This window comes from Lissotriton helveticus, chromosome 5_1, assembly GCF_964261635.1.
Source record: "Lissotriton helveticus chromosome 5_1, aLisHel1.1, whole genome shotgun sequence".
NCBI classification, from domain to species: Eukaryota; Metazoa; Chordata; class Amphibia; order Caudata; family Salamandridae; genus Lissotriton; species Lissotriton helveticus.
This window is the reverse complement of record NC_136065.1, coordinates 1768508487-1768536394: the sequence shown is the minus strand read 5'-3', so window position 1 is coordinate 1768536394 and position 27908 is coordinate 1768508487. Positions and strand designations below refer to the sequence as shown.

Sequence of the window (27908 nt, the reverse complement as noted above, 5' to 3'; positions counted from 1 at the left end):
GCGTAGCACTACCCTATTTGGATGAATCTGAATGAAAGGCTCTTGGATTGTGAGCGCTTGTAGCTCACTAACACGCCTCAGTGACGTAATAGCTATTAGGAAAGCTACTTTCCACGTTAGGAACTGGAGTTCACACGAGTGCAGTGGCTCAAAAGGTGGTCCCATCAGTCTGGTGAGGACCACATTGAGGTTCCACACCGGAGCTGGTGGTGTTCTTGGGGGAATGACTCGTTTCAGACCTTCAAGGAAAGCTTTAATGGCAGGCACTCGGAAGACAGAGAGATGCTGCCTGTTTTGAAGATAAGCCGCTATGGCGGATAGATGTATCCGAATGGAAGTGTACGCTAGATTGCACTTGTAAAGATGCAACAGATAACAAATGATGTTAGGGATAGATGCGTCTAGCGGGTTGATGTCATTAGCAGTACAGTAAATGACAAAACGCTTCCATTTTGCAGCATAGCATGCTCTGGTAGTTGGCTTTCTTGCCTCCTTGATGTTCATGCATTCTGGAGGCAGGTTAAGGTATCCGAACTCTAGGACTTCAGGAGCCAGATCGCCAGGTTGAGCTGTTGCGGATCTGGATGCTGAATTTCTCCATGGTTTTGCGTCAAAAGTCTGGGCGTGAGGCGCAGTCTTTGATGCGGCACCACTGAGAGTTCGAGGAACGTGGTGTACCATGCTTGGCGCGCCCACGTTGGAGCAACCAGGATGAGAGTCATCGCGTGCTGCCTTAGCTTTCTTGCCACCAGCGGTATCAGAGGGGCTGGCGGAAAAGCGTACGCAAATTTGCCTGACCAGTTCATCCATATCGCATTCCCCTGCGACTGTGGGTGAGGGAACCTGGCGGCAAAGTATTGGCATTTTGCGTTTTCTTTTGTTGCAAACAGGTCTATCTCCGGATGACCACACTGCTGGAAGTACGGGTGGAGTACAGATGGGTGTAACTCCCACTCGTGCATTTGATGGCTGTATCTGCTGAGCAGATCCGCCATCTGATTGTCCTTGCCCGGGAGGTGTTCTGCCATGAGGAAAATGTTCCTTTGAATGGCCCACTTCCACATGCTCTGAGCCAGATGAGACAGCTGTGGCGAGTGGGTGCCTCCCTGCTTTTGAATGTAGTACATCGCGGTCATGTTGTCCGTCCGGACTAACACTACCTTGTTGCACAGATGTACAATGAAGGACTTGATTGCCATGAAGATTGCCATCAGTTCCAGATAGTTGATGTGCATCTTCTGTTGCTGCGTCGTCCATAGTCCCTGCACTGTGTAAGTGAGCAGATGAGCTCCCCAACCCTGGAGAGATGCGTCCGTCGTCAGGATAATCTGTGGCACTGGCTCCTGGAACAGTCGGCCCTTGCAAAGGTTGTGTGGAGTCCACCAATGCAGAGAGTCGTATGCCCGACTGGTAACCAACACTAGGTCTGTTAAATTTCCCTGAGCCTGTGTCCACTGATTTGCTAAGCACTCCTGGAGCGGGCGCATATGTAACCGTGCGTGAGGGACTATGAAGATGCAGGAGGCCATCATGCCTATCAACTGCATGAACACTCTGGCTGGAAGCGAGTGTTGTGGTCTGAACTTCTGGATTAGAGACTGCATGCTGTCTATCCTGACTTGGTTTGGTTGAGCCATGGCCGTCAGGGTATTGATCGTCGCACCTAGAAACTGCCGGACATGTGCCGGCTGAAGATGCGACTTTGGGTAGTTCAACGAGAAACCTAGATTGTGAAGGAGGTGAATGGTAGTCGACATATCCGCGGCGCACTGTAGTTCCGACTTGGCTTGAACGAGCCAGTCGTCCAGGTAGGGGTAGACATGGATGTTCTGCCTCCTGAGGTGCGCTGCTACTGTCGCCAGACACTTGGTAAACACCCTCGGGCTGTGGTGACTCCGAAGGGTAGGACCTTGAACTGGTAATGCTTGCCTTGGATAGTGAACCTGAGGTATTTCCTGTGGGACGGGTGTAGTGGAATGTGGAAATAAGCATCCTTGAGATCTAAGGTTGCCAAGAAGTCCCCTTGGTTTAACAAGGGGAGAATCTGTTGCAGTGTAAGCATATGGAAATGTTCCGACAGTATGTACAGGTTGAGGGGACGTAGATTTAGAATGGGCCTGAGAGATCCGTCCTTCTTTGGAATAAGGAAGTACAGGGAATATACCCCTGTTCCTTCCTCTCCCACTGGCACGAGCTCTATTGCGCTTTTTTGCAGCATCGCCACTACTTCCTGCTGCAATAAGTGCAAATGCTCTGCGGACATAGGCCGTTGCCTTGGTGGAATGTTGGGTGGAGTGGACTTTAACTCTAGACAATAACCGTACTGGACAAGTTGTAGCACCCACCTGTCTGTGGTGATGTTTCTCCAGACGGGCAGGAACTGCTGCAGTCTCCCCCCGACAGGTGTTAAGTGGTCGGGGGGCAGTGACAGAGAGTCACTGTTTGCTTGGGGTAGAGGAGCGGGAGCTGTTGTTTCCTCTGCCGCGACCTCTGTTGCTGTTATTTCTGTAACCTCCCTTGTTCTGTTTTGTGAACGAGGATTGTGCTCCACCTTTTGGGAATTGAGATTGTTGACCCATTTGTCCTCTGGTGACTCCACGTGCACCTGAGCGACGAAAATTGTTGCCACGAAACTGTTGTGACTGTAGGGCCCCCATGGACTTAGCAGTTTCTGTGTCCTTTTTTATCTTTTCGAGGGTGGTGTCAACATCTGGACCAAACAGTCGATCAGGATTGACTGGCTGATTAAGGATGGTTGTCTGAATATCAGGTTTAAACCCAGATATGCGGAGCCAAGCCTGTCGTCTCAGCATGACGCTAGTGTTGATCGCCCTAGCTGCTGTGTCTGCGGCGTCAAGTGCACACTTGATGGCTGCGTTGGAGATCAACTTTCCTTCCTCTATAAGCAGTTTTGTGCCCTCTTGAAACTTTGGAGGCAGGTGTTGTACAATCTGTTCTAGGGTGTCATAATGCGCCCTATCGTAACGTGCTAAGAGTGCTTGTGTATTAGAAATACGCCAAAAGTTGGCAGCTTGTGCAGCTACTCTTTTGCCCCCTGCCTCTAGCACTTTGGACTCCTTATCCGGGGGAGGAGCTTCACCCGTTGTTTGGGAGTTGGCCAGTTTGCGGGCATTGGCGACCACCAGGGAGTCTAGCGGCAACTGTCCCCGAATGTATGCAGGGTCTGCAGGTGCTGGTCTGTACTTTTTTTCAATACGTGGATTGACCACTCTCGCCCTAGTGGGTTCCTTAAAGATGTCCGCAGCATGTTTGAGGACTCCCTTGAGCAAAGGCAGTGTCTTTACAGTTCTCTCAGAGACTGAAAACGTGTCAAAGAGAAAGTCTTCTTCAACCGGGTCAGCATGCATGTCCACATCATGATTAGCAGCTGCCCTCTCAATTAGTGCATGAAAACCTGCAGAATCCTCTGTTGGGGATGCACGTGCACTGAAAAGCTGTGGGTCTTGCCCCACACCTTGGGTGCCTTGGTCACCAATGTCATCATATGCATCTGTGTGTGCATCTGGTTCATTTACTGGGAAGGTGTATTGGTCCTCCTCATTGTAACCCTCACCATCAGAATGGTCTGGTGAGGGAGTAGGGCTTCTTCTTGGAGGAGGCTGGATAGGCTCTATGAGGGTAGAAGCGTCCAGAGGAACTTTTTTCTTCTTTAGTGGGATAACATAGGAGTCTAGAGGCTTTGATGTGATCCTTCTTTTGTATATTGTCAATTTGCCTGTGTTGGCGTCGATGAAGTGCTCAGAATCGTCCTCGGATTCGAGTTCTCGACTTGAAGGTACCCCTGCCGTAGAAGAATCCGCCTTCTTTGGCGTCGATTTTGTAGAAAAAGCCTTCGGAGCCTCTTTCGGCGGCAGAAGGAAGAGAAGCTTGCTTTTAGGCTTGGCCGGAGCATCCTTCGGCGTCTGAGGCGACGGCAACGGAGCCGACGTAGCAGCGGCCTTTTCCCTGATTCTCTGCAGCGAAGCGGCGATGGGAGACGCTTCATCCACAGTGGCTTTTGGCGCTGACGAGGACGTCTTGACCTTCCCCTCGGATCCGACGTGATGGTGGCCCTTCTGAGGTTTGGGCGCCGATGCCGTTGACGCCGACCCAGAGTCCTTGGACCGATGCGCAGACGTGCCAGCAGTTGATCCGTGCGCTTGAGCCGGTTCCGTATCCACTACGCTGCAGGCCTTGGCGTGCTTCGACGGTGTCGCAGCGGTTGATCCGTGCCGACCACCCTTTTTAGAGGATCCCTCCTCCTGCGCCGATTTCGTTCCAGCGGAATCGATCGACTTCTTCGGCTTCTGCGGACCGGAGCCCGACGGAGCCGATGCGGCAGCGGGTGCAGTATGTTTTTGTGGGCCGGCCGCCATTTTAGGGACGCTCGAGTCCATAAGTTTCGGTTTCGTTTTCGGGTCGGCCATTTTAGGTGTCGTCGACACCGCAGGTTTCGGTTTCGATCCGGCTTGCCCAGCAAGTACGTCCGTGGCCGGGCCTGATGGCGGGGCCGTGGCTTGCGGCACTGGGTCTTGGGTAAGGCCACTTGGCGATCCCGCGACCCGATCTTGATCTTCGAAACCTTCGGGGCATAGCTCGTCTCCAGAGCTATCTGCCGCGGCCCCATAAATCTCTTCGACGTCCCCTACCTCGTCGACGTATTGAAGGTCTTGACCCGCGACTCCGTCGTCGTCCTCCGTATCCGCCTCGACCTCCGTTTCGGGTGGGGAGATTTGGAGAAGAGGACCCTGTTCATCTTCTTCCTGGTCGCCGAAGATGTTTTCTGGATCGGGGGCCGCTTGTCTGGCCTCCAGGCGCACCGCGCGCCGAAGCTTGAGAGTCTTTTTCGACCTGAATTGAGTGCAAGCCTTACACTTGCCGTCGTCATGGTCCGGTGAAAGGCATTTGTTACAGACCGGGTGGAGGTCTATATGTGGGTACTTGGACCCACAGAGCGGACAGTACTTAAACGGACTCCGCTCCATGCTGTAAAGTTGTAGTCGTGTCGCGATGAGAAGGCCTCGATGTTCGAAGAGTGTAGACTCCGTTGAATCCGAATTCAAGAGTTGGAAGAACCCGAGACCGTGCGCGAACAATACCGACGCTAGAAAATACAAGGCCTTTTGGCCTGAAAAAGTTAGTTTTTCTCGGTTCCGACAAAGAGAAGTCGGGACCACATCCGAACCCAATGGCGGAAAAAAACAATCTGGGGATGGAGCCGATGCCCATGCGCACTGTAGTCCAGGGGAGGAGCCACCTATCTCAGGATACTTCGAAGACTCTTCCAGGACAACAATGTGCGATCATCCGGACCCAACACTAGGCGGCGATCTAATGCTAAGATATGAATTTAGCAGCCCACATGCCTCGAACTTATAATTCTATTGTCCTGAAGATGATGCCTTGTATTTAATAGTGGCATCGAAACGTCGTCGACACCAATACACCTTATGCACTAAGATTGAGCTGTATTAGAGTGTGCAATGGTGTTTATAAGTTAATCTATGTCTGTGTAAACGGAGTACAAGTATACAGACCCATTTTGCATTGCCTTTTGGCCAATCCTTTTCGTTGTTTTGTCTTGTGTTTTGTGGGTCACGGCTGTGCCCACTTGTTATTGACTGTTTCTTAAACGCTACTAATTGAAAACTATTATGAAAATAAATTCTTCTCCGGCTGGACAAAAGACATACTTTCTATCTAGTGTATGATTATCTCCCCTTGTTTATTCTTTTAGAATAGGGACCACTGTTCTCTATAACATGATACTACCCAAGGTCCCTACCGAATTACCTTTGGGTTCCCTTGTCCTTGTATAATATTAGTAACTTCTCAGCATATTAAACCCACACTGATGCAAGTGTGGGATTTAATGAAAAATGCACTCAGAGGACATCTTAGAGATGGAAAACAACCTAACTCTATTGTTCAATAGCTGTCACCCACCAGACATGTTTCTGGACCGCTGGGTTGAGAGGATGCAGCTCTTCGGGTCCTGAAACAAAGCATATCCTGGGACAGGGTGCCAAACTTCCTCCCTCAGCATGGGCATTGTCAATGAAGGGGAAGTTTCAAAGGCTTGTCGCATTTGTGCGCTACCCCAGCTATTTGCTCCTCTCCGAACGGTCTGACCCCACTTTAGGCATGAGAATCCTTGGAAAACCAAGTTAGGAGGAGAGGTGTACCCACCTTTGCCAACTCCATCCCTCAGGTGGGGAAGGCGAGGTGAAGCACAACTCTCAGTCCCTGCCTTCTTGAAGATGTGGGGGACCCAGCCAACCGCAGTGAGGCTTATGCCCCTCTCCCACTGTAGAGTGGCATAATAGGGGGTGTACCCAACCCAAGGAATAGACCCATTGGTCCCAACCAGTATCTACCTGCAACACCCCTAAATTTAGTATTTAGGGGCAACCCTGAAACTTGCCTCCTCAGACAAGAAGGACCGAAGAGCCATGCTGAAGAAGAGGAGAACACCAACTGACTAGGCCCCAACCCTACAAGCCTGTCCCGATCTCTACCTGCTACAGAAAAATCACAGTGTGTCCTGCAGCAAGCAGACCCTAAGAACCTGGAGGTTCTGCCCTGCCTTCCCAAACCAGGCTAGGTCTCCTGTGAGCACCGGATTTGCTCACTTTCAGACTCTGGCTCCGGCCAAATCCTAGAGTCTGCACCAGACACCACGTCACAAGTTTGAGTAGTCCAACACCACGATGAGTTTTCCTTGGCGATCCGGACCTTGGATCTGGTGATCCAAGGGCCTGCAGCCCTTTCTGGAGGATCCCCCTAACTGCAACCAGAGCCACTAAGAGTAACCCAATTCACAAAAACACCCCTGCACCAGACGTCCCATGGCCTTGTGCGGCCCAACAGAGGGTGTCCCAGCATCTCCAGGCATCCCAACTTACCTCTTCAACTAGTGGTGCCATTCAGAAGATCTTAGCCCCCGAGCCTGCAGTGTTTATTGCAACTAGAGAATCCCCATTGAAACCAACAGGGCACCACACGCCAAAAAAGCACCCTCTACCCGGCCGCCCCGGTGCTGCTGTGGGGGCACCTGGAGTGCTAAATCGGATCCTCTTTGACCTGAGCTAAATCGGATCCTCTTTGACCTGAGCCGAACACCAGGAGCTTTGCTCCCACATCCTTGTGGCTGCCCCGTGAGCAGTGCCCAACCAGAGGCCCCCTGTTTCCCATTGGCTAACACTGGGCTGCAGCACTCTTAACCTGGTCGCCCTAGTGCCGCTGAGGGTGGATTGAGAGTGCATTCTCAACCCTGGGTGAACCCTGAATACCAACTCCAAAACCTAAGCACTTACCGATAAACCGATTACACTGTTTTCTCCCATAGGACTGCACTGACTGTTTTTCTGTGAAAATTCTTTTAATTATGGAGTTGGTTTGTATGAAACCCTAAGAAACTGCAAATGTACAAAAACTGATTTACTTAAATTTTCTCTAGGAAATGACCCAATGTGATATCTAGGCATATCACACTGAGTAGAAAAAGTAATTTAAAAAGTGATCTAAAAAGTAATGAACACAGTAATCTGAAAAGTAACTGAACAGTAATTTTGACTGTGGACCCACCTGTAACCCAACCAATTGCATTCCACTGCATTACTGTTGCAAAGTATTATTCACTTACCTGCACCGGGCATGACTTGATTCTAGAAAATAAAAAATGCTAAATAATCTTATCAATCATCAAAAAGAGAGGGAGGGAAAATGTAGTCAGTAAACTTAGTCCCCAGCAATATCGTTTAAACAAAAAAAGAGTGCAGTTCCTGTAATTACAACCAAGGAAGCATAAACACAAGAGTACAAATCCAACTAGGTTTGTAAAGAAGGCCCTCACTCATCAACCTGGTTGGTGACATGCTTCATCATTGGGCCCCACCGGGAGTGGCCGAATGCCTCCCCAGTGTGCTAAGACGCCAGATTTACTGCGGAGTAGGTTTTTGTGTAGTGACAAGTGAATTAGTGGTGATGTTATTAAAGTTAAAAATGTCTGAATTGTTTCACAAAAAATAATTTCATTGAGTGATCAATTAGACATATTAAAAACAATGTGTCGGAAGGGGGCCCAATGATGAAGCATGTCACCAACCAGGTTGGTGAGCGTGGGCCTTCTATACAAACCTAGTTGGATTTGTACTCTTGTGTTTATGCTTCCTTCGTTGTAATTACAGGAACTACACTCTTTGTTTAAAAAATAATATTCTTATACAAACAAATTGGTCCAAGTTCAGTCTGAGTGTGTGACTTAATTTCTTGCCTGAGTGTGTATAATAAGAAAAAAATGCTTACTCTTCACTCTTGAGGCGGAAGCCGGGAGGAAAGAGGCACGTAGTGAATTGTTGCTCGAAGCTAACTGTCGATTTTAAGATTTTCTAGCTTGTATAAACTGTGTATTTTGGCTAAACAGCCGATTTTAAACCTGTATAGCTTTTAATGTTGCATTGTGATTGATCGTCGATTTTTAGACTTTTAAGCTCACAATATCTGCAATTTACGCACTGTGCATGCGCTTGATTAACTCCTACCTCAGACCCCTGCTGGACCCCCTCGCAGCCGATTAAGGCGCTGCTAAGGGGCAGTAAAACCAAGCAAACAGCCGCCATCTTGGGGGAGGTGTGAGGGGAGCGCTGCTGCTGCCTGGCCACGCCCACCCTGAGACGAATCCCATAAAACATCACTCGCACCTGTGCTGGGTAAAATGCTTACTCTTCACTCTTGAGGCGGAAGCTGGGAGGAAAGAGACACGTAGTGAATTGTTGCTCGAAGCTAACTGTCGATTTTAAGATTTTCTAGCTTGTATAAACTGTGTATTTTGGCTAAACAGCCGATTTTAAACCTGTATAGCTTTTAATGTTGCATTGTGATTGATCGTCGATTTTTAGACTTTTAAGCTCACAATATCTGCAATTTACGCACTGTGCATGCGCTTGATTAACACCTACCTCAGACCCCTGCTGGACCCCCCCGCAGCCGATTAAGGCGCTGGTAAGGGGCAGTAAAACCAAGCAAACAGCCGCCATCTTGGGGGAGGTGTGAGGGGAGCGCTGCTGCTACCTGGCCACGTCCACTCCTCCACTAAATGTCTGGCCCTTACAGGAGGCGCAGCGGGTGCGCCGGAAGCGCGCCGAAGGCGCGCCAAAGACAAGCCCGTCTGTGCCCGTCCGTGACCGACCGGGAGTAGGGGCAGGAGCCCCTGTGGGTTTCAGCCTCCGGAAAAGCTATAGTGCCTCAGAACTTCGGAAGCTATGTCCCCCTTTAGAAAATCCATGTCTGCATAACCTAAACATAAATAATGAAGAGAAAAAGTGTGCATATTGCTCCTTCTCGGTCAATAGACAACTGGGGTCGAGACACAAAGGGAAGATACTGAACCTTGCCCTCCTAAATTGTCGTTCCCATGGCAAACACAAGATGGAGGTACACGACTACCTAATGGATGGTCGAGTAGATGCCCTATTTCTCACGGAAACATGGCTGAACGCCACATCGGCACCAGATATAATGGCGGCCCTCCCACCGGGCTATGATATCAAAAGAATAGACAGGCCTAAGGGAAAAGGGGGAGGAATCGCTATAATTCGTAAACAAGATCTGATCTGCACTTTAGAGGGAAGGGATCTTGCTAACAGCGAAACGGGCCTCTTCTCCATCTCAGTGCACCAGGGGTACTGCATTAGGGGCGACCTGATATACCGCCCCCCCGGGTCCTGGAGCCACTTTCTCCACCCAACTGATGGAAACCCTTACGCTCTCTGCTCTAAAACATGAAAGACTCCTCCTCCTAGGGGATCTAAACTATCATTTTGATGACCCAAAGAATAATGAAGCCCTGGAAATTAAACAGGAGCTTGCCGGCATCCAGATGCTGCTTAAATAAAAAAAAACACTTACTGTCAGGGCCATCTTCTAGATCCTATCTTTGCCAACTGGGATACCCTAACCATAGATCCACCCACTCCAGTAATATGGTCTGACCACTTCATAGTTACTTTCCGGGTGACAGTACCGGACAATGGATCACATAAGGAACCCATCTCCATTAATAAACGTAGGAAATGGGCAAAATTCTCCACAGAGGCCTTCAATTAAATCATAACATTAGGAGGCCCCCCGAAGGCAAAGATATAGAATCCGCCTGCTTACATTTGAATAAACGAATCCTAAAAGCGCTAGATTGTACAGCACCATGGACTCATAAGGCGCCGGTAAGGTCTAAATCCGCCCCTTGGTTTAACACCGAACTCCGAGACCAAAAAGCAAAATGTAAAAGCTTTGAGAGGAAATGGCGGAAACACTACCTCGAGACAGAAAGAGTTGATTATAAGTACAATCTCAAGACATACCACGCACTCATTCGAGAAACTAAGAAATCCTACTTCTGTACAATAATCAAAGACGCCGACAATTCCATGAAGGAAATGTTCCTAGTATATAGGGAACTCTCTGATCTCACCATGCGAGCAACCCTCATGACGGGATCAGCTAAAACGTGCAACCTAATAGCCGAGTTCTTTGCAAGCAAAGTGGACAAAATCTACGCAGGCTTCCCAGATAAGGCCAGAGTAGGCAGGGGACAGGAAGACAACTTGATACAGATACAGGAGAATAAATGCCTCTCAACATTCATAGTACCTTCTAAGGAAACTATATGCTGCATAGCAAACAGTATTAAATCAGGATCACCGAGTGATCCTGCAACCCCAAAAAAACTCCATGGCAGCATTACCACCCTGGAGCCTTACATTAGTCATCTCCTGGCTCTCTCTTTTAGTAAAGGACAAGTCTCCATCTAATGGAAAAAAGCGACAGTCCTTCCCTTGAGGAAAAAACCTAATATTAGTATAGAAAAACTGGACAACCTCCGACCTATCTCCCTACTCTGCAAAAATTGCTGAGAAAGCTGTGAACAAACAGCTCTCAGCATTTGCTGAAACCAATGGACTTCTCCACCCCTCACAGTCGGGATTTCGAGCTCTCCACTCGACCGAGTCCGCCCTGCTGTCTTCAACAGAAGCCCTACGAAGATATGCAGATAAGGGCCAGGCGGCGGCACTGATTCTCCTCGATCTCAGTGCCGCTTTCGACACTGTAGCTCACCACACATTGCTACAGTGTCTGAAAAAGGGAGGAGTGAGAGGATAAAGCTTGGGAATGGATGCAATCATTCCTAACAGATTTAACCTTCCAGGTCACCCAGGGCCAGTTTAAGTCCAAAGAAATAAAACTCAATCGGGGAGTGCCACAAGGGTCTAGTCTCAGCCCCACTCTTTTTAATCTGTATGTGGCCCCCGTAGGAGGAATCACAGACACAAAAGGGGTTGAGATAGTATCATATGCTGACGATACGCAATTGATTGTAACCCTAACGCAACCAGAGAAGCAAAGCGCTGCCAACTTTGCGTCCTGTATGCAGAAGGTGGCACTATGGATGGCTGACAATTGCCTCCGCCTAAATGGTAACAAGACGGAGGTACTGATCATAGGTAAATCCCCATCAGTATGGACCTCAGCATGGTGGCCGGAAGAACTGGGTGAACTGCCCACACCAAGCAATTTAGTAAAGAACTTAGGGGTCTGGCTAGACAAAAACCGAACGCTCGACCACCAGACCAAACAAGTGGCAGGCACCTGTTTTGGGATACTACGGGTTCTTAGGAAAACGCTGGACCTTATGCCCATATCAGTACGCCAGACCCTAGTCCATAGCCTTATAACATCCAGACTAGACTATGGGAACGTACTGTATCTAGGGGCCAACGAAAAAAGTCTCTCTAGACTTCAACGTATACAAAATGCAGCGGCCCGTTTGATCCTACATCTACCCAGAAGAGCATCATCAAAAAAAGCTCTGAAAACCCTCCACTTGCTCCCGATCAGGGAACGGGTGACTTTTAAAGCCCTATGTATAGGACATCGCATTCTACATGACATAGGATCAAGATATCTACATGGCCTTCTGAAATGGTACGAACCCACCCGCCAGCTGAGATCATGTGGCACAGGGCAGGTACAAGTTCAGAAGGTCCAAACAGCCAAAATGGGCGGCAAATCCTTCAGAGTCAAGACTGCCAAGAAATGGAACCAGCTGCCAGTAAAATTGCGTACAGAACCATCGGAGCCACAATTTAGGAAAGATTTGAAAACAATCCTCTTCCCCAAAGACTAAAACCGAAAGAAGCGTGAGCAACTAATAACTACTATTAGCATTTACAGCGCGGGGACACACTTGCTAGTGTAACCAGGCGCTTTACAAAATACTAATAAATAAATAAATAAGAACAAGTTACTTACCTTCGGTAACGACATATCTGTAAGAAACATTAGTAGTGATAGATTCCTTACCTTAGAATTATCCCCAGGCGTCAGACTGGATCTGGAAAGTTTTCGTCAGCTGTACCCCTGCGCGTCAGAAGGTGGCGTCGCGTGGCTCCGTGTCTGACGTTGGCATCGCGGTCGCAGAGATGAAGTTGCGGCAGCTTAGACACCGCCCTCGCGCGCTGACGTCAGTTTTGTACACGAGTTTCCGTGCCAGGAATGCAGAGCCGTGCAAGATACTGATAACTTGTGCCTTGAAACTAGGGCCCTGAAAGGGATGACCTTAACCCTAGAAATCAGTTCGCAAAACAGGGAGGATGGGTGGTGCGGTAAGGAATCTATCACTACTAATGTTTCTTACAGATATATCGTTACCGAAGGTAAGTAACTTGTTCATCTGTAAGATACACATAGTGATAGATTCCTTACCTTAGAAAAGACCCCAGCAATACTAACCCCGGTAGTGGGTCTGCGAAAAAAGGTCACACCAGGAAGTACCGGAGAACAGAAAGTCCAAAGAAGCCGTTTCTCCGGACTTGGCTGTCCAGGCAGTAGTGCTTAGTAAGAGTGTGCAGCGAGGCCCACGTGCCTGACAGATGTCTTGTAAGGGGACACCACGTCCCAATGCAGTGATGGCTGCATTCGCCCTGGTGGAATGGGCGCGCAGCCCAAACGGAGGCTCCTTTTTAGCCGGAGAATAGCAGGCTTTAATACACAAGACGACCCATGGGGAGATAGTCTGCTTGTGTACGGCCCGATCTTTCTTGGCGCCAACGTAGCCAAAAAAAGAGCTGGTCATCCACCCGGAACTGTCGTGTGCGGTTCAGGTAAAAGGAGAGAGCAAGTTTTGGGTCCAGACGGTGGAGCCTCTCTTCCTCTCTGGAAGGATGCAGAGGTGGAAAGAAGGTGGGCAAAGTGATGGTCTGCCCGATGTGAACGGCAGTGACAACCTTTAGCAGAAAGGATGGACGTGTCCTGAGCACAACCTGTCCGGATGGACCAATAGAAAAGGAGGTTTACAAGAAAGAGCTTGGAGCTCACTTACTCTCCTGGCAGAGGTAATGGCAACCAGGAAAGCAGTCTTCAAAGTCAGTAGACGAAAAGGACAGTTGTGAACAGGCTCGAAAGAAGCGCACATTAAATATGTAAGAACCAGGCTGAAGTCCCATTGTGGCACGACGAAAGGAGTTGGAGGGAAAAGATGAGTAATGCCTTTGAGAAATCTATTTACAACAGGTGACTTGAAAAGAGAGGGCTGATCACGGAGCCTAAGAAAGGCCGAAATAGTAGAAAGGTAAACCTTGATAGTGCCCAGAGCAAAGCCCTGCTGGGCCAAAGAAAGAAGGAATAAAAGAACTTTTGATAGAGGGGCAGAAAGAGGATCCACAGCCTTTACTGTGCACCATGCCACAAATTTGTTCCACCTGCAGGCGTATACCAACTTAGTGGAGGGATGCCTGGCTGCCAGAATGACATCACAAACTTCAGGAGGCGAGTTGAAAGGAATCCACTGCTCCACGCAAAGAGGTGAAGACTGGAGAGGTTCTGGTGGAGTACAGTCCCCTGCTGCTGTGAAAGAAGATCTGCCCGAAGAGGCAGTCAGATCGGGGAATCGATCGCCGAAAAGCATTGCTTAGCAAATGCAGCCTTGGAAATTCCAACGCGCAGAATTGCTGACATTGCGTGTTCTCTTCAGTGGCGAATAGATCTGACCAAGTCTCTCCTCACTGTTGAAAGGGACCTTGCGCTACGTCCGAGTGAAGACACCATTCGTGATCCATCATGCACCTGCGGCTGTGTTCGTCCGCCCTGGAGTTCAGTGAACCTGCCAGGTGTTGAACCACCAGGGAAATGCCTGATGTTCCAGCCACATCCAGAGGCGCAGAGCCTCCTGAAATAGGGTCCACGACCCCACCCCACCCTGTTTGTTGCAGTACCGCATGCCGTCTGTGAACACCTGCACTACTCTCCCCTTGACAGAGGGAAGGAATGCATTCAGTGCAAGTCGGATTGCCTGGAGCTCCAGAAGATTGATATGGAGCCTGGACTACGCCGGAGACCAGAGGCCTCCGATCTCCACCTCTCCCATGTGGCCCCCCTATCCCAGGAGGGACGCATCCTTCACTACCGGTTGGGGAAGGGAGAGGGATCTGCCTTGTACCCAATGACGGTTCGTGAGCCACCACTGCAGCTGCTGTGCAGAGCCCTCCGAGATCGGGATGAAATTGGACAGGTTGCCCTGATGCTGCGCCCACTGGAGAACCCGCGTATGCCATCTGACACGAGTGACCAGCAGGATGCAGGAGGCCATGAGGCCCAGCAGCCTCACGGTCATCCTGACCGAACCCTAGGATAGAGGCCGAAAGATCGGAATCATAGCCTGAATATCCTGGACTCGCCGTTCAGGAGGATAGACCCGAAACTGCATCGCATCCAGAACCGCTCTGATGAAGAGGGGCTTCTGAGAGGGAATCAGGTGCAACTTCTGCACATTGATGGAGAACCACAGCAAATGCAGGAGGTCGGCTGTAGTCTGGAGGTGGGAGACAACTGTCTGGGGCGAGCCCGCCTTCAACAGCCAGTCGTCGATACAGGGGAAGACTGAAACCCCAGATCTGCGCAGATGAGCTGCGACCACCGCCATCACTTTCGTGAACACCTGAGGGGCACTGTTAAGGCCAATGGGAGAGCACGGTAAACTGAAAGTGCTTGTGACCTACTGTGAACCGCAGGTAACGCCTGTCGGACGACAGGACAAGAATGTGGAAAAACGCGTCCTGCAGGTCCAACGCTACCATCCAGTTCCAGAGTCCAGGGAAGTCAAGACCTGAGCCAGGATTAGCATCTTGAACTTCTCCTTCCGGAGGAAGCGATGGATGTCCATGGCGGCGGAGCGCCACTGTAGTGGAGATCGTTCTGCCCAGCGAGTCGGCGGTGTCAAGGCCACATCGTATAGTGAACTTTGCTGCATTTCTACCCTCAGCAATAGCCTGAGAGAGCACTGTCCGTGCCTCCTCCGGACACTGAGGCAGCACTTGCGCCACCGTATCCCACAGAGAATGAGAAGAACAGCCCAAGAGGCATGCAGTGTTCACAAACCGTAGCCCTGAACGGGAAGCACCCCTTACATCGGATACATCGCATCGCGCTGACATTGCAACGCGGCGATTACATCGTGCACGTCATCACATCGCATGTCATCAGGACGCATGCTAGTGCATCGCATTTACTATTACATCGTTAACGATGACATCGAATTTACTTAAAATGGGAAGCAGCGCATATGCTGACACTTTAAATAAAGCGAGCACAATTAATAAAGAACAATGTTTGACAAGAGAAGCAGCGCATATGCGAACCCAATCAACTAAAGCGCACAATTTACATAAAATGGGAAGCAGCACATATGCGAGCACAAACAAGCAAAGCAGCGCATAGTTGGAAGTATGTTTATTTAAGTAAGCGAAACATCAGCGTCAATCACTGCAACAACATGTGGTCTGACGGAAACATAGACAGACTTTGGTGCTGACAGACGAGGTTCAAGCCTCCTACCATCTACTCATAGCAAGAGCATATATATTTTATAATTAACAAAAATATACTTACATGTGTTCAAATTAACATGATATTAGACGCACACACACACACGCATATTTAATCGATAAAAGGTTTGTTCGGCTGCTAAATGGATCCGTACATAAGGATGGCCAGCCAAAACGGGATGAATGAATGCATAAATGAGTGGATGGGTAACCAAAGGGTAACTGGATGGGTGGATGGCTAAACGGAAGGGCGGAGCACACAACGAAGATTAAAAGGGTATACAGTCGGTTAAAAAGATGCCTACAGGGATAGGCGAATCGCTAAACAGATGAATGTATGAATTAATTGACTGACAGATAAATGGGCGGTTGCATCGTTGGGTGTTGGACAAGATGGACGGACGGACAGACGGAAGGTGAAGATGTACATCAGGGGTGGTTGTGTACGTCATTTGGTATGTTGCTATGCAATAGATTGACGGCTGGATGGATGGTACACTAGACTCATGTGTGAACAGATGACTAAAGAGACAGATGCTTTCATAAAAGCTGCCTACATGGGTGGAATGAGGGCTGTCTACCTACAAGTGCCGCTGACGGTGGCAATGGATGGTAGGCTAAACGCACACTCCCAGGCATTGCAGCCCGTGAATGATAAGGACTTGAACTGTAATTGTTGCCGCCTGTGCTGATGATTCGGGGGGTGCTGTGGGGGCACTGGTGTGCTTTGCTGTTCTTGTCTCCTGTTTGCTGGAGTGATGTCTATTCCTCGCTTCACCTTGGTGCCTCGCTCATCCCTTCCAGGCGCTGTGTGGCTGTCAGGTTGTAATGTGACAGTGTGCGCGCAGGGAGCAGGCTGGCCCTGCCCTGCGGGCCGTGCAGGGCGCCGCGCTGACAGACACAGGCTACTAAACAACTTAAGCACAATCAGCGCGGGTAGTATCTGGGAGGGTGGAAAATTACCGAGCAGCCGTGCCCTGGATAATGCACTTACAGAAAGGACACTTCTTTGGCAGTCATTTTAAGGGGCCACTTAAGCAGGCGGCAGGGATGACGGGTAAATAAATATTAGCACAGGCAAAAACTCACATAAGGTTCCTGCAGCAAGCCCAGAAATGTTGTACATCATGCTGCGGCGAATATGACGACTGGAAGTGTGCAGTCCGCCGGAACTGCTTGGAAACTTCACTGAGTGTAACGAGCATCCTGGTCCTGTAAATGGAGGGCCCGCAGGAACTGCAGAACAACACATGGGAGTGTGCATGAAGCACAGTAATACATTGTGTCCAGCACTGTGAGATACCGCCGCAGAGAGAGTGTGTGTGTGTGCATGGAGTACATAGGCGCGTTGTGTCCAGCACTGTGATATACGTCAGTACACATGGGAGTGTGCATGGGCTACAGAGGCGCATTCTGTCCCGCGCTGTGCTATACACACAGAGTGTGCATAGAGTACACAGTCCTAGGAGTTCAGTGCATGGTTGTTCCTGCTGCGTGCACCATGCGGTCCTCCACTTGTCGAATGCGGGAGTTTCACAGTTGCATACAGGGTCTCACACACTACCCTGGTGCTGCGGGCTAAACCATCGCGTTGTCATGTCGCGCGATGTAAAGTCGCGCGATGTGACATGCGATCCTATTGCATGGCCGCATTTGCGTTGCTACATCGTGCGATGCTAAAACGACCGATGTGACTGCATTTGCGATGTAGTGACGGCGATGTGAATTACCGCGATGTGATTCAGTACGATGGATTGTCATACAACCGCCCTGAACTGGCGGAGGAATAAATCTTCTTCCCAAACTGTTTCGCCCTCTTGGATACCCTGTCCAGGGGTGCGGTAGGGAATGCACTCTGGGACGGGGAGGCTTGGACAACCAAGCTCTCAGGGGTGGGGTGTTGGGAGAGGAAAAGGGGCCGGGCGATGGCGTCGGGCCTCGTTCCGATCCACAGGAGCCTCTGTGTTGGCCTGGACCAGGTGTCCAAAAGAGCGTCATTAAAAGGCAGCAGTGGTTCCTCAGAGGTAGCTGCCGGCTGAAGCACTTCTGTCAGGAGGTTAGTTCTAACGGCCACTGTAGGGAGTTAGAGGGCCTCGGCCGCCCTAAGCAACACCCTCCTCGGTAGCCACGGTAGGAGAAGTCCGGGTCATACTCTCACTGAGCTGTGGGAGGGTCCTCAGACCCTTCCCAGTCCTCCCCTTCCTCCAAAGGCTGATGAACAGGTCTAAAATAAGGAGGCTGGACAAAGGGGTAGAAAGACCCCATCAGCGTTAGAATCGGCGTTGAGTGACGCCGTGCCCAGGGAAAACCTGCCAGCTAAATTAAAGGTGGAAGACTTCTCTTCCTTTTGGGGCCCAATGGCGCACTAGAGGGAGTCGGCAGTGATCTACAGAGCATGGCTCTCTTCTAATCTTCTTTAAAATGTTTTAGTCACCAGTTGCCGTAGAATTGTCATGATATAAGGGACATATGATGCTCAAGGATGCTGGAGGGGCGTTGTGGTTGACTGGGGACTTTCTGGGATTACTCCTCAGTCCATAGTCCTGGTGGGGTGACTTTGGCCATTGGAAGTGCTGGATATGTGATGCCTTATGGTGCAAGTCAACGTGTGAAGTGCACAGCACTTTAATAGCAGATAAAAGTAGGCCTAGAAACACACAGGAGCCATTCCAGGATTACTGTAGAACACACTGGGCGACTTTGATTAATGATGAGGATTCTGAATAAATATACAAGTTTTCCTTTGATTGCTGACTTGACTGGTGTAGTATCTGTCTATACATATGCCGCCAGGATAGTTGAAAGTAATATGAACCTCTGCTGGATGACGGGTGCCTTTAGGTACTGGGCCAGCCCTTTTGATGGGAATATATGAATCTAATATTGTGATACATTGTAATAGAGCCCCATATGATGACCATGGCCCTATTCATGTATGTTTCTTGCGGACACTATTTTTAAAAATACTGAAACATAAGCAGAACGCCAGTTGCCAACAAACTGAGTCTCCAACTATATTCCACTACTTCGGAAACACACCACTACTCAAAGCAAAGACAAACAAGGTTACTTGCAACAATTAACTCATACAAAACACAAGGCTATAGTATAATACAGAATCCAACACTTGGATATGTAACCATGTTACCACCCTGTTCATTTTTATACAAAACTCATATTAAAAGAATAATTTACAGCACAAAAGATGCACAAGGCTAAGCCAAGTCTACCCATTACCAACATCTTTAGTTGTAACTGATCTATTACTAGTCAGAGTATGCATCATGCCCTTTCAAAGTTCAAATCAGCAAATTATCTGATAAGTTAGTAGCAAACATTCCCTATTACAAATACTTTCTTACAGTCAATTATCTCCGATAATCAAACTACCTATTTCTGACAACAGTTGGACCTTTCCATGCAATACCCTTTGTCAAGATTCACATTGGCTGATTATGTGGGGGTACACAGCTGCCCATAGTAAATCAGACTACATTTCTTTGCATACAGACACAATACAACCAATTGCTTATTAGACTAAGTCACAAAGTAAATGTTGCCTCCTATATTTGCCACTTATAGTTATACCAACTGCAAAAATTGCCTAAATGAAAGATAATCTACTTACCACTCCAATGTGACAGAGCAAGACAGAACTTTGAGGATTGATATCAAGTGCTTTTTGGAAATGCATTTCTGCCAGACTGAATTTTTCCTGTTTGTAGTAAATCATTCCCAACCCATACCTGCAAAACAATAGCAAGTTATTGGCCCAAAAGCAACGTTTCAAGGTCACTGTGTAGACACATTAAGAATACATTGTCAATTTACTGCATGTTCTCCCATTACTTAGCACTACAGGCAGCTGAATGGTTGTGAGTTGGTTGTGAGTTTAGAAGTTATATTGTGAGCACAAATTGGGGTTATAAGCTTAAAGAAGCTTAAAGAAGACATGAGAACCACGAGTGGCACTCGTCTCCTCTGCTTCAAAATCAAATCTGTATTACCCTTATTTACATCTAAACAGTAGAATCAGTGCAATAGCTTTTGATCAATAGTGAAAATTTGAACTGATGATGGGACTATGATATTGAACATGAATGATATATACCTAGTACCCTTTGACATTCATGAAACAATGGCTCCCTCAGGTGAACCGTTGAAGTTTATGCTTACTTGGCCTAATAAAAGTGTCTACATCCGCATATGAGAAAACACTGTTTTTATTCACTGCATGCTATTAGGTCATCTACAAATCAAAAAACATTTAAAAGATTCTCCACAGATCGTGAGTAGTGATGAAAATGAATAATAGTGCATTATAAAATCAAAAAAATTCTGCTGCCTAGGCACTAATTCAATTTCTAAAAAGGATTCAAAATTAAGAGTACAAATTGCAGACACTACAATGCATGTCCGTCAACTGGTCAGAATGTCTATGTTTTGACCACTACAAATATTTAAGCAGGGTGTTCATCAGGACAAATTTGAAAGCAACCTAAAGTTAGAACAGCCTCCAATAAATTCTTCAGCTGTGCTTGATTAGTGTGTTTTAAATTTTATCTGCGTTAAAATAAAAACCGAGGTGGAGTGAGAGGCAATTTCAGATCTTGGTGGCCAGGTAGGATAAGGTGTGTGGAAGTGGGTTGCGTGAGTGAAGCACAGGGAGGATGAGCATAGCTGTCTGCCAGGTTGGTGAAAGATCAGTCTGTGATTGAGGTAGGCTGGTCTTTTGTTGTGCAGGGCCTGTAGACATAGGCCAGCAGTGTGAACTGGTACCTTTTTTGGACAAGGAGCCAGAGGAGGGCTCTGAGGAAGGGGGTAATATGGGCTCCTCGAGGGAGGTAGAGGATGAAACTGGCTGCAGCATTTTGGATGGGTTGCAGTCAGCTCAGTCGTGAGGTGATGCCCACATAGAGGGAGCTTCCATACTCCAGGCAGCTGGTGATGAGGGCTTGGGTGATGGTGCACCTGGTGTTGATGGAGAGCCATCTGAATATTTTCCAGAGCATGCAGAGGGTGAGGAAGCAGGCTGATGAGGCGTTTATCTGCACCTTCATGGCTTCCTATGGTTTTACTGTGATCTCATACGCCGATGACACTCAGCTTGTCATCACGCCAACTCATAACAGTTGAGGTCTCCATTTGGATGGACCTAAACTGTCTAGAACTGAATACTGAGAAAGTCCTGGTATTGGGCAGACACCTGAACACGTGTTCTAATGCATGGTAGCTAGAGTACTTGGCCCTCCTACCATTCCCCAAGCCGAAGCATCTGGGCACTCGGGTTTGATGAAGAGCTTTCGTTTGATGTCCAGATCAAGGGATCAATTTCAGGAAAGAGTTTTAGGATTTTGAGATCCCTAAATCCTTCACCTTCTTTCTGAGGCTGCCCGAAAGACTGTGGTCCAGGCAAAGATTACTTCCAGATTAGATTACTGTAATATTAATATAGAGATGTCGCACAATCGCGTCTGAATAACCTGGATATATATATATATATATATATATATATATATATATATATATATATATATATATATTAGGAATTTGTAAAGCGCAACTGTCGCCATGGCAGGCATCCTGGCGCTTGACAGAGTCTGAGGAAGCTAGGGGAAGAGAAAGGGAGCAGCGGGAGAGAGATCTAAGAGGGGGAAAAAAAACAAACAAGGGCTAGCCCGGGAAGAGCCAAGTCTTGACCTTTTTCCTGAAAGGTAAGAGTTCATCGATGTGTCTGATCTCGATGGGGAGGGTGTTCCAGAGTCTGGCGGCGGTCACCTCAAAAGATCTACCTCCGGATCTGACCTTCTTGAATCTGGGAGTGACTACCAGCCTTGCATCAGAGGAGCGGAGTTGTCTGGTAGGGGCATACCACAGAAACTTAGATTGTAAAGGGGCTGGGCCTGAGCCGTGGAGGGCCCTAAAGACAATACACAGGGCTTTAAATTGAACTCTTTGTCTGAGAGGGAGCCAATGCAGTTGTGCCAGGGCGGCTGGGCCATGGGATCGCCTCGGGAGCCCCAAGGCCAATTTTGCAGCCGCAGATTGAACTCTTTGGAGCCTGTCTAGTAGATACTCCGGGGCCCCGAGCAGGAGGGCATTGCAGTAGTCCAACCTGCTCAGGATGGTGCATCTGACTACTTGGGCGCGGGCCTGGGTAGGTAGGATGGGCAGAACTTTCTTAAGGGAGCGCAGAATGCCAAAGCAGCAGGCCGTCGTTTTCTGAACATGGGTCTCTATGCTGAGCTTGTGGTCAAGCAAGACCCCTAAGTTGCGGACAGAGACCGCAGGCTGTACAATCGATGCTGTTTCCGGGGGCCAGAAGTTGCTGAGGAATGGACGGGGAATCCTCGAGCCACTGTTAAAAAGCACCTCGGTTTTTCCTGCATTGAACTGAAGTGAATTGTTCTTCAGCCACCTTGATGTCTCCCGCAGGCATTTATGTAGGCCCTCAATGGAGATAGAGTCCTCACCATCCAGGGAGAGGATCATCTGCGTGTCATCAGCGTAATTAATGGTTTTGATGCCGAAGCTTTTGATAAGGAGAATGAGTGGTCTAAGGTAAATATTAAAAAGTATTGGGCTGATAGCAGAGCCCTGTGGGACTCCGTGCGTAACCGGGGAGAGGGCAGATTGGAAAGGGGGTAGGGATACTGCTTGTTGCCTGTCAGACAAGAAAGAGTGGAACCAGTGCAGTGCCGTATCCCTCACTCCTGCCTCCCAAAGGCGTTTTAATAGGATCTTGTGGTTCACCGTGTCGAAGGCGGCAGACATATCGAGCAGAATCAGATATGATGCCTGACTTCTGTCTGCTCGCCTTTGAAGTTCGTTCATGGCTATGATAAGGGCAGTTTCGGTTCCATGGGCAGGCCTGAACCCGAATTGGTCCCCATCCAGTAGTAGGTGATGTTCCAGGTGGATGGAAAGGGTGTTGCTGATCACCCGTTCCACTATCTTAGCAGGGAATGGCAGCAATGAGATGGGCCTGTAATTTTTAGAGCAGTCCGGGTCCAAGGAAGGTTTCTTCAACAAAGGGGAGACCAACGCTCGTTTCCAGTGGGCCGGGACAGTGCCAGTCAGCAAGGATTGCTGACAGATAAGATGGAGCGGGGGGAAGAGTTCGGCTTCGAATTCTTTCCAAATTTTCGGGGGTACTGGGTCTAGTGGAGACCCAGACACAATCCCTCTAGCTACCTTAGTAAAGAGGTCGAAGGTTAGCGGTGGCCACATGCAGAGGAATTCTTCTGGAGGTACAACTAAGGTGGATGCTAAATTCTCCGGAGTGACAGTGTTCGGGCAAGAGGGGTTTCCAGCAGTCAGAGGAGTATCCAGATCTTTAAGGATAAGTTCAATTTTCTCCTTGAAGAAAGTGGCCAGGTTGTCACAGAGTTCTTGTGACGGGACGAACGTGTTTTTGCAGGACTCCGGGTTAGTGACACTGTTTAGGATACTGAAAATGCTTCTGGACTTGTTGGTGTTGTTACAGATCAGGGAGGAATAGTACTCGGCTTTGGATTTTTTGATGAGCGATTTATATGCATGGACCTTAGTTTTCCACGAGTCTTTACACGTATTGTTATAGTCCCGTCTCCACCTTCTCTCTGCTTGTTTACAATCCATTTTTAGCAGTTTAAGGTCGGCGTTAAACCAAGGGGCAGAGTCTTTACCCCTGTAGGTTCGGTTTTTGAGGGGGGCAAGGGTATCGACCACCTTAGAGATACTGGAGACAAGGGAACTATAATTGTCGTCTGTGCTATTGTTCGCATCAAAGATTTGTTGCAGCTGGAACAATTCGCCCGAGGGATGTGCGCGTGAGAGGGCTCTCCAGTCTCTGCAAATAATTTCCTTGGTCGGTGCTGGGGCCTTGCAAGGGTCAGTCGTCTTGTGAAGAAAGAATTTAACCAATGAGTGATCAGTCCACTCCATTGGAAGAATGTCTCCCATTACCACCAAATTAGGTGTCGCAAAGATCAGGTCAAGCACATGACCCGCTGTGTGGGTGGCCTTGGAGGTCAACTGAGAGAGGCCAAAACTTTCGCAGGTAGAGAGTAGGTTCTTAAGAGCTGAGTCTAGGATGCCGTTTGGCCAGAGATTAAAATCACCAAGTAAAAACAGCCTCTGATGAGATAAGGCGATATTGGTTAGGGTAGTGATTAGTGCTTGTTGCTGCTGAAGGCAAAACGCCCCAGGAGGGCGGTAGCACAGAATCCCTGTGACTGTATTTCTGGTGTGGGTCTGAATAGAGAGTCCTAGTAACTCAGTACCCAGAGTAGGGTCAATAGTAAGGATTTTAATGTTACAGGAGGCTCGGAAAATGACTCCCACACCTCCACCTCTACCCGTAGGTCTAGGGAGGTGGAGAAATTTAAACCCGGGGGGGCAGGCAAATCCCGGATCGACCAAACAATCTGGACGTGTCCACGTTTCTGTCATGAAGAGGATGTCCAATTCATGAAAGTCGATCAGTAGTTGGATCTCTGTGCAGTGTTTAGGCAGGGACCTAACGTTTAAAAGGCCGCAATACAAAACATCATCGCGAAGCACATCAGCTCGGGGGAGGGCGGAGGGTGATAGACAAAATATTCCTTTATCGGCAAATTGCTTACCAATTAGAATGAGCTCATCTCTAGAGTAGGGGGGGCCCGACGGAAGTTGACCCTGGTGTAAAGTGTCAAAACCGGCAGCATAAGGGGCCCAAGGCCCTACCTTGGCGCGGACGGGCGCAGACGGGCTTGCCTTAGGCGCGCCTTCGGCGCGCAAACGTCGCACCCGCTGCGCTCGTCCGCTGCGCTTCCTAGGAAAGCACATTTTTTATAGTCGGTGACTAGTTTCAAGGGAGTGGGCGTGGCCTCAAGGGGGCGTGGCCTCCGTGATGGAGCAGGCAATGGCGGCAGGATTACCTTAGGGGTTTAGCCGCGGCAGCAATAATATCGGCTGCGCAGCGTCTCCACAGGCAAGGTGAGTGCCCTGAAGTCGTGAGGGAGGGGGGGGGAAGGAGCGTGGGTTTTAAAACAGCAGAATAAACAATTTACAAAGCGGCAAAATTCACACTCCCGGCTGTGCCTCAGGAGGTCTGACAAGTGTGGCAAGTAGCGTTTAAGGCGCTTGTAATCAGCGTTTAAAAACAACAAGAAATATACAATTTTTTAAAAGCGGCAATTTACAACTCCCGGCTGTGCCTCAGGAGATCTGTCAGGTATGTGTATAAGGCGCTTGTAGTCAGCGCTTTAAATACAAGAGCGGAGTGGGCATGGCCTCAAGGGGGCGTGGCCTCCGTGATGGAGCAGGCAATGGCGGCAGGATTACCTTAGGGGTTTAGCCGCGGCAGCAATAATATCGGCTGCGCAGCGTCTCCACAGGCAAGGTGAGTGCCCTGAAGTCGTGAGGGAGGGGGGGGAAGGAGCGTGGGTTTTAAAACAGCAGAATAAACAATTTAGAAAGCGGCAAAATTGACACTCCCGGCTGTGCCTCAGGAGGTCTGACAAGTGTGGCAAGTAGCGTTTAAGGCGCTTGTAATCAGCGTTTAAAAACAACAAGAAATATACAATTTGCGATACTGCTTGCGATCTCGAAACCAAAGGGGATGATGGACGGAGTGTTGAACAATGCAAGCACTCACCCCCAGTCAACTGATCTGGGTATAATCCATCATCATTCTTTAGCTCACTCCGCCACCCCAGTTCAGACACGGCCATATGCAAATCAGACTGACCCTGTGCCTCATGGGAACAGTCCAGCCCAAACTGCCTTTATTAGTACAGCACTGAGGAAACTTCACTGGTTGCCAATTAATCAGAGAATAGCACATCAAGCTCTCTGCTACTGTTACAAAGCTCTTTCCGGTCAAGGCCCCACCTACCAACGGGACATTATCACTGAGATAAGCTGTGGCAAAACAGGACTCCCTCCCCAGGCTTTGGAAAGCCATAGTAGGTGGCAGCGCCTTCAGACACTTGGGTCTTAAAGTTTGGAACTCTTTACCTGTGGAACTTCGGCTGGCTCCCTCGGAATTGATTTTCAGCAAAAAACTGAAAACATGGTTGTTGTGCTTCTGCTAGGTTCTTCCAGTATGCTTAAGTTGTGGTACTCAGCTTCCTAGCAATAGGACACTTCATGTGAAGTAACCACATGATTTTCAAATGACGAACAAGTTACTTACCTTCGGCAACATATTATCTAGTAGAGACAGTGTCTAGCTGCAGATTCCTTAACTTTTTAATTCTCACCAGGCATCAGACTGGATCTGGAAAATTTTCAGCACTCCCTCTGCCTGCCGGCGCCTTATGACTCCATGATTAGGTCGACTTCAGTTGTGACGTCAGTGCAGTCATAAGTCCCCTCTCACATGCAGAAGTTAGTTCCTTCTGTGATACCTTCCGCACTAAAACACAGAGTTACTATAAAAACTGGCTGTGGAAACAGTGTGCCAAAAAATGATCAATGTATCTTTAAAACATAATTAGATAATGGAAATAAACGGTATGATAATACCCAAACAAGACCCATAAGGAAAGACCCAATGTTGTGACGAAGTAAATGGAAACGAAAGGTAAGGCAATACCAAGTCAAGATTTAAGACCAAATGGTCCTTCGAATTACACAATTACGTGAAACAGTGATCACTGGTATATAAAACCAGAACTGAAAAGAGCATAACCCTTACTTTACATATCGTTCGCAGAGTGGGTAGGATGGGCAGGGTGTTAAGGAATCTGTGGCTAGACTGTCTTTCTACCAGATAAGTTAAGGAAGGTAAGTACCTTGTTCATCTGCTATAGAGGCATCTAGCAGCAGATTCCTTAACTTTTGAATTAAATACCATCGCTATACCCACCCAGAGGAGAGTTGGCAAACTAATCCTAAGAAAGCTTTCAAAGAGAACCAACTAGTCTAAATTGACCACAGACCACTCAAAGAGAACCATCTGGTATAAATTGTTCACAGACCAGACCATTGTTGGAATGATAGGAAAAAAAGAGCATGGCTTTCCATAAGAACCATCGCAATGACCACAGACAATGTAAATGAGAAACAACCCCACAAGCACAGAAACACCAAAGCCTCAAGGGGAACAGGATAATAGCCTGTCAGAAGAAATCCGACAACAGTCCTCCCCCCCTAACCCCAAAAAGGGCTTTGAAACCAGTTTCCCATAAAAACCAAGATGAATCAGCCCATGCATTGCAAGGTCGGGAAGATCAATCCAATATTCAAGGCAGATAAACGTCATAGTGCATCTCTAAAACAAAGGGTTTATTTGGTGTTTTTTTTGTTTTTAGACAAAATGACCAACGGAAGGTCCACACAATGCACAGTGCCCGTAAAGACAGCAATGGAACAGATATGAATCTGCCATAAATATTTTATTAAGTGCAATATCCTTTTTCTTACATATAGCAGAACTATATCTCGGCATGTGTAAACATATATGCAACACACACGTAAACTCTGTGTACACACAAGGATAAACTGAACTGAAAAACAAGTCCAAAAGTACCATACAATATAATAAGAGAGATAGCAACATCAATGAAACACTTTGGGTGAAAATTATCTTAACTGGCTGGTACTATCACTTGAAATATAGCCCATGCGACCACACTTGCCCTAGAAGGTCAAGATGAACAAAATAAATCCAGCCCCTGGAAAATACCCCAAAAAAGGGAAACCAGTTGGAATAATTGTCCACAAGGCATATATATCGAACAAGCAAGCAGAGTGGAATCTCCGGAGTATGCAAGATGCGTGTATACAAAACGCAATGTGAATGTTCTCCGGGTTATTGGAAAAAGGGGAATTCTATTTCTATTTTTTCTATTTAGGGAGTTTTATAGAGCGCTTGGTGACGCAACAACGGCGTGTCCCCGCGCTGAGGAGAAACTTTTATTACTGGAACTTACAGAATCGGCATACCTACTGAGCGAATAGGGCAGTTTTAAGCTTGGCTCTAAAAACCTAGTTTCCTGCTTAATCAAGAATTGACTGAGATGTATTCTGGTTTTTTACTATACACAAGCCTACCCTACAAAT

The 27908-nt window shown here is 48.2% G+C and overlaps 1 protein-coding gene across 3 annotated transcripts in view; it reads right to left on the bottom strand.

Moving 5' to 3' along the window:
- CDC27 (cell division cycle 27) overlaps positions 1-27908 on the bottom strand; it is a 1228661-nt gene that overhangs the window by 316777 nt on the left and 883976 nt on the right. For all 3 annotated transcript variants that reach the window (XM_078645032.1, XM_078645031.1, XM_078645033.1), the window contains exon 15: positions 19507-19624. In XM_078645032.1, coding sequence (XP_078501158.1) covers positions 19507-19624 — 118 coding nt within the window. The remainder of the gene's footprint in view (positions 1-19506; positions 19625-27908) is intronic.